The sequence below is a fragment of the Glossina fuscipes genome, unplaced genomic scaffold (genome assembly GCF_014805625.2).
Source record: "Glossina fuscipes isolate IAEA_lab_2018 unplaced genomic scaffold, Yale_Gfus_2 28, whole genome shotgun sequence".
In the NCBI taxonomy this organism is placed as follows: Eukaryota; Metazoa; Arthropoda; class Insecta; order Diptera; family Glossinidae; genus Glossina; species Glossina fuscipes.
The window spans coordinates 9,280,834-9,296,528 of NW_023998423.1; the positions used below are offsets into that span (position 1 = coordinate 9,280,834).

At 32.8% G+C, this 15,695-nt stretch overlaps 1 protein-coding gene across 2 annotated transcripts in view; it reads right to left on the reverse strand.

Moving 5' to 3' along the window:
* Positions 1-4,205: 4,205 nt before the first annotated feature.
* LOC119636778 overlaps positions 4,206-15,695 on the reverse strand; it is a 198,267-nt gene continuing 186,777 nt past the window's right edge. For both annotated transcript variants that reach the window (XM_038032382.1, XM_038032383.1), the window contains exons 11-12: positions 5,202-5,380; positions 4,206-5,144 (exon numbers count right to left, since the gene is read on the reverse strand). In XM_038032382.1, the coding sequence (XP_037888310.1) occupies positions 4,839-5,144; positions 5,202-5,380 (485 nt within the window). In that variant the 3' untranslated portion in view covers positions 4,206-4,838. The remainder of the gene's footprint in view (positions 5,145-5,201; positions 5,381-15,695) is intronic.

Sequence of the window (15,695 nt, forward strand, 5' to 3'; positions counted from 1 at the left end):
GTTTCCTGGAAGATTCGAATTTCTTTTCGTGACCACTTTTCGACCACTTAATTGACAACATTTCTGCTCCGACAGCCCTAAGTGAAAAATTTGTACTTGTAGACTTCTCAGATTAGTTTCTTTTCACTTAAAGAATTCTAAGGCTAACATTGCCTATTACAAGATTTCTTTGACTAACATAGACGCACTTATTCCTTGCCTTTGATTTTAAAAGAAATTTAAAATCTTTGAATTCAATATCCGATGTATTAGGTAGAAAAGAGTGAATGTCAATATGGTCCCGATTAGCTTAGAGACGGACACATTTCCAAGCAAAATATTTTGCAATTTTCACGTATTGCGTTATGATAATTTTTATCAGAAACCCACTTCAAGTCTCAAATGTTTGTTTGTGTAAACAATTTGAATTGAATTTCTAGTAGAACTACGACATTTCTTCAGCGCTTTTAGTTGATGAATTTATCACTTTAAGGCTGATTTAATTATTACTTGCGCCAGCTTTAAAAATACTGTTCGCCATCTTTTCCTTTTTGAGAAAATTATTAATAATTAGTAGGTGTGGCTGAGTCTTTCTATTCGTATAGAATAATTTTGCGGAATTTTGTATCGTGTATCTGTTGTAGTTTACGAGCAACGAGCAAAAGACTTTGAAAGCAAAGGTGTTCTCAGTTTTGACAGTACTGTAGGCGTGTCTTTGGACCGATTCGGCCCATTTTCAATACCAACCTTTACTTTGATTTTTGCCTCCGTGAGAATGTTTACAACGGACATTACATAGACGGACGCATCCGCTTAAGTCAGTTCAAAGTTTAATCCTAATCAAGAATACGGGATATTTGAAGCTTGCTACTGGGCGTCGCAAACGTTTCGACAAAACGATCATCTATCAGCGATGGGTATAAAAACATGGCTCGATAACCAAAGTTTAAAAGTTCTTGATGACTATGTATCTTGAGCGCAACTTTAGTAGTTACACCGTAATGTCTGTGCCTATCAGTAAGTAGTGGACGCACTATGCGGCACTTTGTCTACTTCGGAAGTGCTACTTGTTTATTTTACACTACATAAAATTTGTATAAGACTTCAGTTGATAGTTTATTATGAACCAGAGATGAGAGGTCCAAGTGCTACGATTACACACCTATATACATAAAAAAAGCTGTGTGAAATTCTAGGATTTTGCCTATTGGGGCTGTACATGAAGACGTAACAGGTCTTTTTGCAAATGATGATTGTCAGCTAACGGTGTTCGAGCCGTGGCTTATATTTTTTTTTCACTTTTCCTGAGAACGTGTAATTTACAGGCATCCGCGGCATGCTTCCGGAAATTAAGAACAGAAGAGTAAGCCTAATGGCCTGTCATTCTTAGGCTGTGTGATTCTTTAGTAGCCTTACACCACTTTTCATTTATATCGAACTTGGCATCTATATTTTATTGCAATTTTAATATGTGGAAACTTTTTCAGGAACCCGGATGTATCATGACTTCTAGATAAAAAATTTTTGAACAATATCTGTCATAGATTGTAAATTGAAAGCCTTCCGCTTTTTGCAAACCTATTTTTCACTGGATCCATACTTTTGTTACTTAGTATAGATTATAATTTAAAATTCCTTGTCCAATGTGAGAGTGTTTGCAGTCGGATGATGACCATCTTCTGGTGTAACCACCTGTCTTCCTGACAGATAGAGAAACCCAAATGGTAGATGGGGAATAGAGAATAACATATTTCGGTCAGAAATCATGCGCTTATAGAGAGTATGCAGTAAATTCTCTATATCACGTGTTCGTTCGTATAAGACGGATTTGTAGTAAAACACGATAAAATTTTAAATGTGGCCGTAGTGTGCTGGTATAATACGGTAAAAGTATGAGACAAAAAATATACATTGATAAATTTTTAGACATCTCTCTTTCTCTCTTTTATGAAGAATGAAAACATTCATCATTCAACGACCATAAAAAATTTGTTGTCATGCATTGTCTTATTAAAGAAAGTTTTTTTAAATATAACAAGTAAATTAGTAGCCATGGGCGCTGTGGACATGTGACTCGTACAATAATAATTCATATTAAACGAAACGAGTCATCATATTTAAGGGTAGTCTGCTGTGTGCACTGAAGAGAAAATACAATACTCTTCAAAATTAGGCATCAAGAAGAGGAACTCGAATCAACTTAAGTTATTAAGTTATGCAATTTATATATGAAATATTATGCATACATGTTAAATGCTATTTTTAATAAAATGCTTTTGCTTATTATCATTATTAGCAGAGTGTTGTCCATTGTTAGCCCTTAGTCTTCTCACATCTCTGACCGAATATGACCAAAAGAGCAATTCGTTCTTTGGGACTTATTTCTATGTCTTAAATCACTCTAAGCAATGTAAGCACACTTTGCATAAGATATAAGTCATCGATTAAAACAGACAGCAACTAGCCACCAGCCTACGACTACGGTTAGGATTCTCTAATTCAATGCTGCTAACGTTCTCTAGCCAGCTTTTGCAATAGGGTCCGATCACCTTCATGCTTAGTAATCATAACAATTTTTAAAATATCGGCGCCGTTTTTCGGCTCACGTGGATAAGTTCTTTAATGATTTCTTGCTTCATTCATGGTCGCGTTGACTTAAATGAGCGCATACAACGATCACCCAAAATTGTGGATCTATGACTTTACGGTCATTGTTAAGATTTCGTTTCACTTCCAAGCTGAATTTTTTCCACTAATCGCTTCGGCCTTTTACATTCATTTAATATCCACCACTTGTCATGACTCAGCCTCAGCAGACTCCTCTTCAAATTAAGTAAAAAACGCATGCCGTCTCATGTCTATTTGCGCAAAATTCGATTGCTTACTAAACAGTTGCTTACATAACAATATTATCCAACACAAAGGAGTACTACAATATAAGCTTATGCAAGACAGAGCTTCCTTGAAATAGAAAACTCTAAGCCAAAGAGAGAAGAAACGAGTTTGTTGTTATACGATTTGTGGAACATTCCAAGATCAATGTCGCTATGAAATAAAGTTGATAAGTAGCGAAAACTTCTCAGAAAAGTTTATGACTATTCTGTAGAATTTCTCAGAATGCCGATGGAAACTAAAATTTAAAAAAAAAAACATAAATGAATTGTTCAAAATTATCCGCGGCAATCTAATCGCTCAGAGGGTTGATTAATCCAGCTCTTCTCTTCCGTCAGGAGTTTTCTTAAGTAACATTTAAATTTTCCGTTTTATAGTCCGCCGAGAACTAAAGCGAGACTAGGTTTTTCACATAAGGTCTTTAAAAGAAATCAAAGGATACGAATATTAATTTTCGTGCGAGTCTTTAGGTAGTTTAAGACCATTCAAACCTTAAAGCCGACAAAGCTTATTGAAATTTAAAAAACCAAAAAAAAGAAAAAAAAAAGTAAAAACACTGCAGTGGGACACGGCTCACCATTAAATACCATAAATCACTTTACTTAATATAGTTATTTGTGTAATGACTTTCCAGAAGAAGGTGGTATATAGAACGTGATTGGAATAGTGACTCGGTCCGGATAATTTTCAATAGCATTCGCTCTTGAGACAAAACAAATTTCTTCAAACGTGTTCGTTGTAAATTGAATCCAAGAAAATAAGACAGACAGTCGGACAGACAAGCTTGGATCGATTCAGTGGTGTAGTGTATAAAGATTTTTAAAATTTTTCATTAAATTTTGTAAAAAGTTGCATGAACTTCCTGCCTTGATGAAAGTAAGACCAAATCTTTTCTAAGGATACGCGGGTAAAATATCTTCAGTAGGAATGGCAAAGTGTTGTAGTTTTGGTTAGTGGGTAATAAGAAACTTTCACTTTTTTTTTTTTTTTGCTAAGATATCCATACAAATAAAACGATAAAAAGCAAGGTGCTATTAAAAGTATTTTTTGGGATATACATTAAACTTAAACTTTAGGTAAAAAGAAAAAGAAATTTATAGTTATAATACAAAAATGTTAAATAATAATAGAAAGATATATGAAAAAAATTTTTTTGTTTTTTTTTTTTTTTAAATACAAAATATAAATGTTTATGTAAATTATATTTTAAATACGGTTTTTTCTTGTTACACTTAAATGGAAGGAATTTGTTTTTTTTTTTTTTTTTATAACAATTAATTAATTTTTTTTTTTTCTCATTTCAAATCATTAACATAAGTTTCAGTCACATTTTGATTACATTACTCGTAAGTTTTTACATTGAAGAAAGAATCCACTAAAATGCAACTAAATTTCTTTATTTATTTATATAAAAATTTAAAAAAAAAAAATGCTTTTGGTGTATTTTTTCCTAAATTACTAAAACAAAATTGGCGGGTTTGTACATATAAAAAGAAAAAGAAAAAAAAAAAAAACTTGTACAAAAAACGCCACTCCAAGCACCTACCACTAAGAGCAATGTTTTTAAAACAGTATTTATAGCATATAACAGGGCTTAGGTCTAAAGAGATGTAAGAGTAAGAGAGAAGCGCGAAAGAGAGTGAATATAAATGGCTTTGTTTTTTTGTTTTCTTTTTTTTTTTGCTTTCATTTCTTAGATGTAAAAGAGTTAAGTTCAGTGTTCAGATTAAGTTTTGAGTAAAGTTATTGTAACTTACTTACGTTCCGTTGCCGCACCCACGCACACATACACGCACACATTCACAGAAACCTACATTAATTTTCACATGAAACATACACTCACGTAACATATTCACAGATTCTTATTAATATTTTTTGTTGTTTTTTTTTTTGTTTTTCTTTTTTTGTTATTCATAACTAAGAAATGCATAACTTTCCAAGAAAATGTCAAAAAACTGAAGCCTTCTCTAACATGTGCGGTATAAAAAAAATATGATACTGTAAATAAGTAAACTCAAGTATTTGGTGAGAGGTCTTGACTTATTCGAAGAATCAAAGACGGGAAAATGTATTTCCTCAGGTTCGCTAAGTTCTTCCTCTTCATCGTCAATTGCATTGGCTATGGTACGATAACGCATTGTAAAGTTAACTTTAAAAATTGCTTCGGCTACACCGCCCGGTGAAGAGACAATAAAGTAAAAAGTCCTTGGAACACGTTCATGCATGCTAACGTACGTTAGACGGGCCTCTTTACAATACGGGGTCGGTAGATCCTAATTGAAAGCTTTGAATTAACATATTATCGATTATTGTAAGCAAATCAAACTTACCGTTACGCCATAAGCTAATACTGTATTCCCGTATTGATTACCGGGCGTATAAACGCGATCGCCATGCAACCAACGAGCAGCATGAGCTGGAGGATTCGCACAAAACTCAACAGCTAAATGCAAAGGCGAGCCAGGATATGCAACTGGCGTTGAATTACGTGCTACTACTGTAGGTGCACCTGTAATTATTTAATATAAAAAACAAAAAAAAAAATTTTTTTATATACAAAATTCAATTAAACGTTTCCGAAAAAAGGGAATGCAATAAAGTTAGCTTTGAAAACTTAATCCCTGTTATGTTTAAAACGGAAACGCACTTGTAAAATCGTTAATAAAAGTTTACGTAAATCGAATTAAATGAATTTCTTAACAATAATAAAATAAAAAAAAAAAAAAAAAAAAAAAATTGTATTTAACATCGTTGTCGAAAGACAACGTCATTGAAGGCAATCACACACAACAAGCAACAGCATCAACGACAGGAAATTGAACGATGCTCATTCTTTCATTGTTCAAACTATAAACAAACAAAAGAGCAAGAGAGTGAGAGAGAAAAAGAAAAAAAAAAAAGACTAAAAGTAAAAGTAAAAAATAAGATAAAAAAAGACACCGAGAAAATAAAGTTCTAAGTAAATAATAGAAATACCACTTGCCAACGCTTACTTTTATGTAAATACTAAACCAACAACAACAACAACACGAACAACAATAATAATATCTATGAAAATTGCATAAAGTTACAGCAATCATTACTATCGTGAGAATTGTTGTAATTGCTTTATGCGCATTGTAGTTGTTCCTACTTATCGTCCTTATCGTTGAATGTCTTCGCATTGCTTCGATATTGATGTTGTTATTGTTGCATAGCATAGCATAGTTTTCCCCCAGAATAGTTAATGCGAACATAAAGTGGCAATTTATTTGGAAAATTCAATTTTAAAATTTTACATTTCGTTCTCTCTCTCTCTCTCTCTCTCTATCTCTCTCTCTCTCTCTCACTCTTTTAAGAACAATGTTTTATTATAGAAATGTAGTGTTTTCTTTTTTTTCTTGTTTTTCTTCTTCTTCTTTTTTTTTTTTTTTTTGTTTCCTCTCCTTTGGCTCAAATAAAAAACGAGGGAATCAGAAATGTTTAGCTAAAGTAACTTTAGATTCTGTGTTACTTTTGAAAAGAGCGAGAGAAATGTGTCTTGACCGCTTGCTTGCTTTCCTTTCCTTTCGTTCTTTCTTGTTTTCCCAATAAAGAAATTCAATTATTTTTCAAGTAAAAACAATAAAATTCTAAATAAGTTTTCAAATTACTTTAAATTATTTCGTATTAAAGTTTTACAATAAAAATAATATATTTCTTGGAACTGCTTTCTGCTACATGCAGCAATTCATCTATTCGTCATTCACGTGAACGAAGTTTGATATCCTTTTTCCTCTGCGAATGTATTTCTGATCGCAATTAATTGCTTTTGACAGACAGTATAAATTAGATTGAAGTCCAAAAATTGACAGTCAATTTATTTTAAAATTATCTCTGATATCCGATATCTGATTACAAATACTTAGTAAGCATCGTAGCCATAATATAATTATGTACATATATGATACAATGAATGCCATAACATCTATGACGATACAGATTCAATTTTTCATCTAATGATTAATAATAACACATTAAAGTTGTATGGAATTGAGGGAAAAATCATTGGCTTCAAAATTGAAATGCTATAGCATTTTACAACGAGGGCAATGACATTATTATGTCCGCCAATTTGTTAATCTGCTCTTGACATTTCGGTCCTTCGAGCTTCGTGAAATCTCTGAAACTATCCTCTGGCTACTAATTATAATATTTACATTAAAACAAGTGAAAACATTATATCTCGGCAAGACGCGACTATTAAATGCTCTACGTCACTTGGCAACAGTAATACAGTTATACATTTTATCTCCGCGATAGCAGGACAAATATTGTTTTCATGTAACGGCAAGTAAGTGAAAACACTACATATATATAAGACAAAACATTTGCAACAACAAAACTATCAAGTACTACTTGGAGAGACATGAACGAGAGCACGAGAGAGCAAAAAAAAAAAAAAAATAAAAACAGAAGCGAGCAAATTTACTTAAATTTGTGCACTATGCAGTACATGTAAGGCCAGACTATGAACTTGAAGAATATATTCTATGGCAAAAATACTTGTGAACGGTTGTGCCTGCCTTCGCTCAAGTTCACATTTATGAGCATAAGCAATGGAATATTGTCGTCTTAAAAATATCATTATTTCGTCATGAAAATCTATGAACTAAAATTTAATGCTATTTATAGGCTTATGCTTCATGAGGATACTTATATACGGTGCGGTCTAGCAAATTTATATCTATGTAATTCAAATGATTAGGTAAAATTGCTATTATTATCATGGTCGAATTTTCGCCATAAAATGTTAAAAATTAGATCTTTAAGCCTCAGTTTCCACATGACAGATTGTATGTGGCGCACTTTAAAAAATTTGACCCATTCGATCCAGGTTTCACACATCAATTCAAAAAGCTTAAATTTTATTTGTTAGCGATTTTCACTCAAAAATTTTTAAATTTACAATTGTTCCCACATATTGCAAGGATCACTTAAAAATAATATGGAATATAAAAAGTACGAAAGCTACTCAATCCAATTGTGTTCATCCTTAGAACTCAAAATGTCAATGGGTTAAATTTCGTCAAAATATTTAAAAAAGGACGATCTATAACTTGAAGACAAGAAAATAAAATTAAAGAACGGACAGACAAGCTTAAATCGATTAAGAAAGTGATAGTGATCCGACTGGTTAGCGTACGACGAGTTGGTCTTAAGTCCTCCTACATATCACATACGTCTGCACAAACATAATTTACACTATGGTACCAGTGGTGTAGGGTATAACGACTATTAGCTAGAAAGTCATTCTCCATATCATAGTTAGGGAATTTAGGGCTACAATGCACGTAGGAAGATCTACTTCAAACACAAAATGTAGATATGCGTGCTATTGAAGATGTTGCATCCGGTGGTGATATCGTTTCAGAGATCGGGCAACGCGGGCAAAAATCACTGCACCCTAGTTGTAATTTTAATTTGAGCACTTTTTTTCAACGTGCTTTCGTGTCAACTTGGAAACTGCTGGATGGTATTTTGAAAATTCTCGTTCGTTGATCATCCTACAACTTTGCATACGCCTGTCTTTTCCAAAATAGTATAATATAGCGCGCTCTGTTCTTCTGTGTACAAACACAGCACAAAATTGCCGAATAATTTTTTTTAAATAATGTTTTTGGTATCCGGTGGTAATAGGGTTTAGTGGGGAAGAGACTTTTCCCCCGATTCATTTTTATGTGAAGGAACATAAAAGCTGGATGCGTTTAGAAGAAATCCAGGTGCTTTTATGTATACTCATAGAAAAATGAGTCTGGAGGCAAATTTATTTTCCATTTTTTGCTTATTCGCAAAATTATTTGCAAAATAATTTATAAAAATATAATATAGACCACGCCATTGAATAATAATATCTTACTGTGAGGTTTTCGTAGTCTTAGTCATAGAGAAGTGGCAAGAGGAGACATGATTTTAAGGTGTTTTTTTTTTTTTATCCTCACTGGTCACATTCACAATCAATAAAGCAAGTGCACGATGCAGGCAGAGGATGCCGACTATAGATCAAATGTGTGTAGGAGAACTTTTTGCATTCGAATGCTTGATGGATGACGACGCAGGAGTGATAGTAGGCTGCGTACACCTTCGAAAATTTAAGCAGCAGTGTCGATGGGTGCTGACTGCTGGTTGTGGCCTCTTGTGGAGTAATGCAGTGACTATAGCTAACTCAAAGACGGGGAACCTATAACCAATGAGGTGTCATGGAAGAGTGCGTTCTTGTTGAAATGGGTATAGGAAAATATAGAAAAACTTTGATTTAAAAAAGTATAGCAAACCCTACAACTTTTGTAGAATCCTACTGGCGGCACCTAAATTAACTTTACGGCAACAGAAATGGCATCTTTCTGAAGTGTTTGGTTGGCTTTATGTGGCACCACCCAATTTTAGGCGAGTAGCCCTTATGCTGTAAAAACTTCGATCTCAACAATTTTCCTTACAATGCTCTCCAGACGTAAGGACGCATCACATTTCGGCATCAAAGACGAACGTCCGTCAGTTTATTTCACATTTAAAATCCATCCATTGTTTGTTTATTATTCGAAAGAAGTTAGAAATGAAAATAAATGTAAGAATAAGTTTTTTCTTTGTCTTCTTTCTGAAAAGATTATTATTATGATTTATAGATAGTTGCCTTTTTCGCTTCAATTTCGCTTATATTTCATGAAATGGTTGATTATAGCTGACGGAACGAATATTCTTTATATTAAAAAATCTTGGAATTTTCATTTTTCTCATTTCACTGTGATTGACCCAAATGTTACGAACAAAAATGCATGGTAAGAAGATATTGGGCAAAAAAGTGGAAAATGAAAACCAACACTTAACTGAGAGAATGTACAATATTTCAGAGTGTTAACCACTAAGGATTAACAACTCTTACGTTGGCAACATTTGCAGTATTAAAGTTACGACGTGGTAAAGCTCAATTCAAAGTAGAATGCAGGAGCGGCTAAAGTAAGAGATTCATTAAATTTTCACATAGTGAAATATTACGTGCGAAATCTTAACAAGTAGTGAAACGTACGAAAGTAATGTGGAGGGAAAAGTTAAAAATGTAAATCTTTATAAAGGAGAGAGTAAAAGTAAAATCACTTGAACGAAGAAAGTCTTGTAAATTTTTTTGTTGGTTCTTTTTGTTTTTTTTTTTTTTTTTTTTTTGTTTTTATGATATAAGAAAGAGATTATATTCGAACTGTAGTGAAGCGTTTAATAGCAAATACTTGCCTGGATTCGTTTTCGAGATGCATTGGTATCTTTAACAAGATATCTATATATATCTGCGAGTTGGAGGTTTTATATAAGCTAAAGGGTTTTGTCACATAAGTGTGGGAAATCAAAATGAAACTATATGTAGTTTATGATGACTACGCAGATGATTTATTGCCTTAAGGCAGGAATTTACTTTGAAATATTCATTAATAAATTTTTGTAAAAAAAAGTAGGAAAATTATTTTCGGCTAAAAACGAATCTTCCATGCTAAAAATGAGTAATGAAAAGATGAGAAATTACATTCCTTTACTCTATAATATTGAGCAGGCGTGGCTCAATTCTTCAATGTATGAGGGAATTTTGATGAGCAACTAGCAAGAAAACCCACCAAGCGGAGATGTTCTCACATGTTCTCTATTTTACACTGTAAGCATGTCCTTTAACCGATCTCGGTCATTTTGAATTCCAACTCGAGCGCTTTTGCCCGAACTTGAAAACGTTACCCACATTTTCGCGAAAGGGAGAATATTTCACATAGATATTACGCAGATGGACAGATGGACATGCTCCGAAGCTTCTTTCCGAGTGTTGCCAACATGTTGACGAATTACGGTGTCGATGGTAGGCATAAAAGGCAAGTTTGAATGATCACCTGGCAAAAGATCCACGCAAACGTAATTACAATCGCGCAAACAATGACGTCGATGTCCTTAAAATTGTGCCTTGCCTAAGTAAACTTAATAATATTTTATCGTAAATATATCACTTATTAACCTATTTTTAAATCGGATATTGGAGAGCAAGTGCAAGTAAATATTTTAGGGACGACAGATCAATGGACAGATTTGAAATTGAACATCTTTAGGTGCCTTAGGAAAGTAAAATCTATCGCATATATTAATCCGTAAATGTGCGTAAGCGTTTAATAGATTCGTGCAAAAAAAGTACAAGCGGAATTTGCTTACTCAAAAACTAGTTTGTACCGAGATTTATACAAATTTATATCAGAGTTTCTATAATCAGTGACTTGGCGTTAAAAACTTAAATCAATGCGTTTATCTTTGCCGTTTTTGCTCTTCACATACTCACAATTTATATTTGCACCTTTAGTTTCGCCCACCATTGAATGCATAGCGATGCAACCCTTGCTGCAGTTATGCGTTTTATTTTATCGAAGTTAATGAACTATGGATTAATGCATTAACTTAAACAAAATTTTGTGTTAAAAAAATCATCGGAGAGGGAATAATATGCAAACGTCGAATCCAGGTCATGTTCACAATTGCAAAGCTTTCTTCATTGCGTTTGGTCTTGCAGTGACAATACTTATCAAATGCTAAAAGTGCGGCTAGTGATGCCATTAAGTTGAGGCAAGGTATAACAAATCTATCTAGGCGGAACGGAAGTAAATTAAAATTTTGAACGCTTATCTACGACATCTGTAACAATATTAAGAATTCAATAACCCGGTAAAAAAATGACATATATAAGTTAATTACAAAAAGACTGGCTAGAGATCTTAGCCCCTATCAGCTAATATTACCGCGACAAAGCGTTCTTTCTGCAAAATTTCAATTATTTCTGCATTTGTTGAGTCTTGCGAAACATTTTAATTATTGTATGTAAAATTTTAGACCTTAATCTAGCGCAGCTATGAGACTAGGTTTTGCTATAATGTACTTATGTAAGCTGTGTAAACCTGGCTGCCAGTTATTAAACAATTAAATTCAATTTACAGATTACTCCTCTATTCTCGTTTTTTTTTTTTTGTTTGTTTTCTATGCTGCTTTTCTGCAAATATTAACTTTCACTTTTGTTATGCACTGCACTAGCAGTGTTTTGTATTATCGTTCATAAGCTTGCGTAATGCTACGGGATGCTAAGGGATTCATTGTTTAAAATAATGCCATCAAATTCGGGTATTTTGTCGCTTTTGCTAAAGCGGGTAAAACAAAAGCCAGCAACCAGTCAGATGTTTCTATTCTTCTTCATGCCATTAAATGGTTTATTTTAAGCAAAACGTGCTAATGCAACATCGTTGGGCATATTTAATCAGCAGCTAAATATTTGCAAAAATTTTGTGCAACCTTTCTAAAAAAGGTTTACATATTTCATCAATCCAAGCAGGATTAACCGCATGTGTACGGGTCGTCGCTCTCACGATACATGCGTTAACGATAACGTTTTGTAAAATTTAAACGGCTCTACTTAATCGATATCAGATTACAATTAGTGAACTTTAAAGGTTTAGCATTGAAAAGAAGGATAGAACTGACAAAAAAAAAAAAAGAAAAAATGTTCAAATGCGCCAAACATTCATTAAAAATTTACTTCCAAATCGATTCGTTTTTAAGAGCATTTTGAGTTTTTACATATTACTCTATTGTAAAACGTCTAAAAATGTCGATTATGGAGTGTATGATGGCCTTTAATTTATAACTGTGGATGTCTTCAAAGCATACGCCATTCGTGTTAGATTCCCTCTAAGTCCAGTCCTAACTTTCCTATGGTTTAATGCGTCGACTTGCTCTACGAAAGGTTTGTAATTATACTTAATATAAGTTCAGACAAAGCTTTTTACATCGTGTTACGATTAGTCGTTTATTTTCTTTTATATCTCATCTTCCACGTTGCAATTCTCGTTACACACTTTTCGTTACATATGTGTGATTTAAAGTCTGGGCTTCAATTACAGCGAAAGAGGTTCTTTATACACATTATTAGTTAGATTACACCGATATATTTTAAGTTTAAAATCTGCTTTTACCTTTAAGTACATAGATTTCCTTTTATTGCTTTCAAATTTAGACAGCACATTTTGCTTTGTACGCTTGGCGTTACGGTTTTGTGATTTGATGTGTACAAGAGAAGAAGGCCTTAATTAAAAGAATTCCTATGTACCGAATACAATATATCTAGTTTTGATATGCTTTCGAGACGTTGCAGGCATTTAAGGTTTATATCAATTCATTTCACATATTTGCAATACGTTTCCTACAGCACTATGTGCGCTTCTCTTTACCGTGCTATAAATGTATAAGTAAAGCGGCTTTAACAATAACAAAGAGTTTTTCTTTTAAAAGGAAAAAGAAATGGAAAGGAAAAGAGTTGTGCAAGCCAGATATGGCAGTAAGTGTAACTAAGAGTCAAGGATTAATATAGCACTGATCGCGACTGAAACAATGCATAGGTTTGTTCATATACATATCTAATAGCATAGTAGTTTGGGTCGAAACTGATTTTAGAGGAATTTAAAATCCAAAAATTATAGGAATTATGCCACTTCTTACTGATCCTCATATATATTAAACCCTTGATCACAATACAAGATTTAAACTGTACGAGTCTTGTACACATTGCAAATTAGTCCGTCTTTGCTGCATACTCCACTGCGGCTCTAGGTTGGCACACATACTCTGTTCTACTCTGTTCAAAATGCAGATCATATTTGAAGAGCTTATGATAATGATAATGAACTCAGCTTACTTAGGAAACATATGCTTTCGACAAACATAGTGATCACTTATGATTCACCTAAAGAGAAAAATTATTTCATTGATTGCTTTTCATCACACCATTTTAGTACAATAATTGCAAGCGATAATCAATATCAATCAAAAATGAAATTTAATTAAAAAAGAAAATAAAAATTTAAAAAATTCCATATTTTGTTTGTTTTTCAAAGTAAACTTTTCCCTTTGATGTATAATTTTGCAAATCCCAAAAAATGTGAAAACGCATATAATTTTGTTCTTTTTTAATAATAAATTATATCTGACGTTTGCAATTTTTTAAACATTTCTTTCTCAAATGTAAAAAATGATTTATTTAAAAAAAAAAAAAAAGCAAATAAAATAACTCGCAGCGAAATTGATGTATCATGCATCACTGTTTGCCTGTACTTAGCACTTGTGCATATATTTTTGTATATAATTAAAAATCATTGCATAACTTAAGGCTATACAAATATAATAAAACTGTTATCTATCTCGCGGCAAATATTAAAATACATTTATTTAAAAAAATATTTAAAATTTAAATTTTATTAAAATCTCGCTCTTCTAACGCCCAATGCAGGTTTAACGAGATCCGCTGTGCGTTTTCTATAAGCCATCAAAAGCAGCCATTTTCATTTAGCTTTAGGGAGAAATCAATTAACAACAAATATATAGAGACTTATATTATTAGGTTTAACCGTAAGGCTGCACAGAAATCTAAAGTAGAAAAAGAGCACACAATGCCCACACACGCATAAAATCCGTCCCTTTGAAAAAAAAAAAAAAAAAACAAGCATTGCAGGGAAATTTAAATTTTTAGTCAAACATGTAGTATTTTTTTAGATGAAGTTAAATATTTAATTTATATGGTGACGAAAAGTGTGCACACATTATCTCTCCCTATTTCTTTCTCTCTCTCTCTTTCTCTCTCTCTCTCTCTGTCCATCTAATGCCATGCACGTATATATACATGTCAATCTGTCTACGCATCTATCTAGCTATCTCGCTGTTGTTTACATGCCAACCCATTCAGACATGCTGATAAAATAATGTTCAAGTGTTTATTTTAATTTCTCTGTAAGGGTCAATCCCATGTTGGCCATATTGCTACTGCTTCCAAAAAATGAAAACAAAAAAAAAAAAAAAAAAAAGAAAAAAGGAATGATTTTTTAATTTGATTTTCTCTTCCTAGAGAAAATGGTGGGTTCCTGGTACAAATGAGCAAATGAAATGAAATTTGTAATTGAAAATTGTTTACTGTGAGAGCACGATACGTGCAAAAACGAAAGGGCGCTGATAACCATTTTAGGTATTCGGTGTGAATTATTAATGGATATTTAACACACACAAGACTAAAGGAGTAAATGAGAGAATGACGTATACAAAATGCCATTAAAATTAATCAGCTGAAATTTCTATAGATGGAAAACAAGGGAAAAGAATACACAGCGCAATATCCAAATATATTCCTCATCTGCTTAGAGTTCGGAGGCGAACATAAATGCTGCTACAAATAAGATTTGATGAGTTAAGGTATATTTACAAAAATATTTGTTTTACCTTTTAATAATTTCGAGAACTTAGAAAAATTATATCCGTTTTTCCGAAATTTGTTGAAAATTATTTATCTACATATATGTGTACGTAGGGTAGTTTTTTAAGTGACGAACTCAAGGTGCCCTAACTAAAAGAGTTTTTTGGGAGGGAACCGCGACCCGTAGACCCAAGGTTTTTGCTAATAACTCTTTATAAATAACATGAATGAATGAATTTTATATACTAATTGATTCTATTATAATTTATATTAGTTTGGGGAAAAACAAATCCATTATTTTTATATGAACTTCAGGACTTTATTTAACATGCTTCGAATTGTCCGATTTGGGTCAAATATGCACCGTTTTGTTGTACGATTTGTTGCCATTTTAAAGGTAACTATAATTATAGTTAGAAACCTCACTAGCTGCTAACTTTAAAACTATTTAACTTTAAATTGGATGTATTTCTTAAGGGATCAAAGGGAAGGAAAGAGAACAGTCTCACGATTACTTCAAAGATGGATGGCGCGATATATGTTTTACGGTTTCAGTGACTTCGTC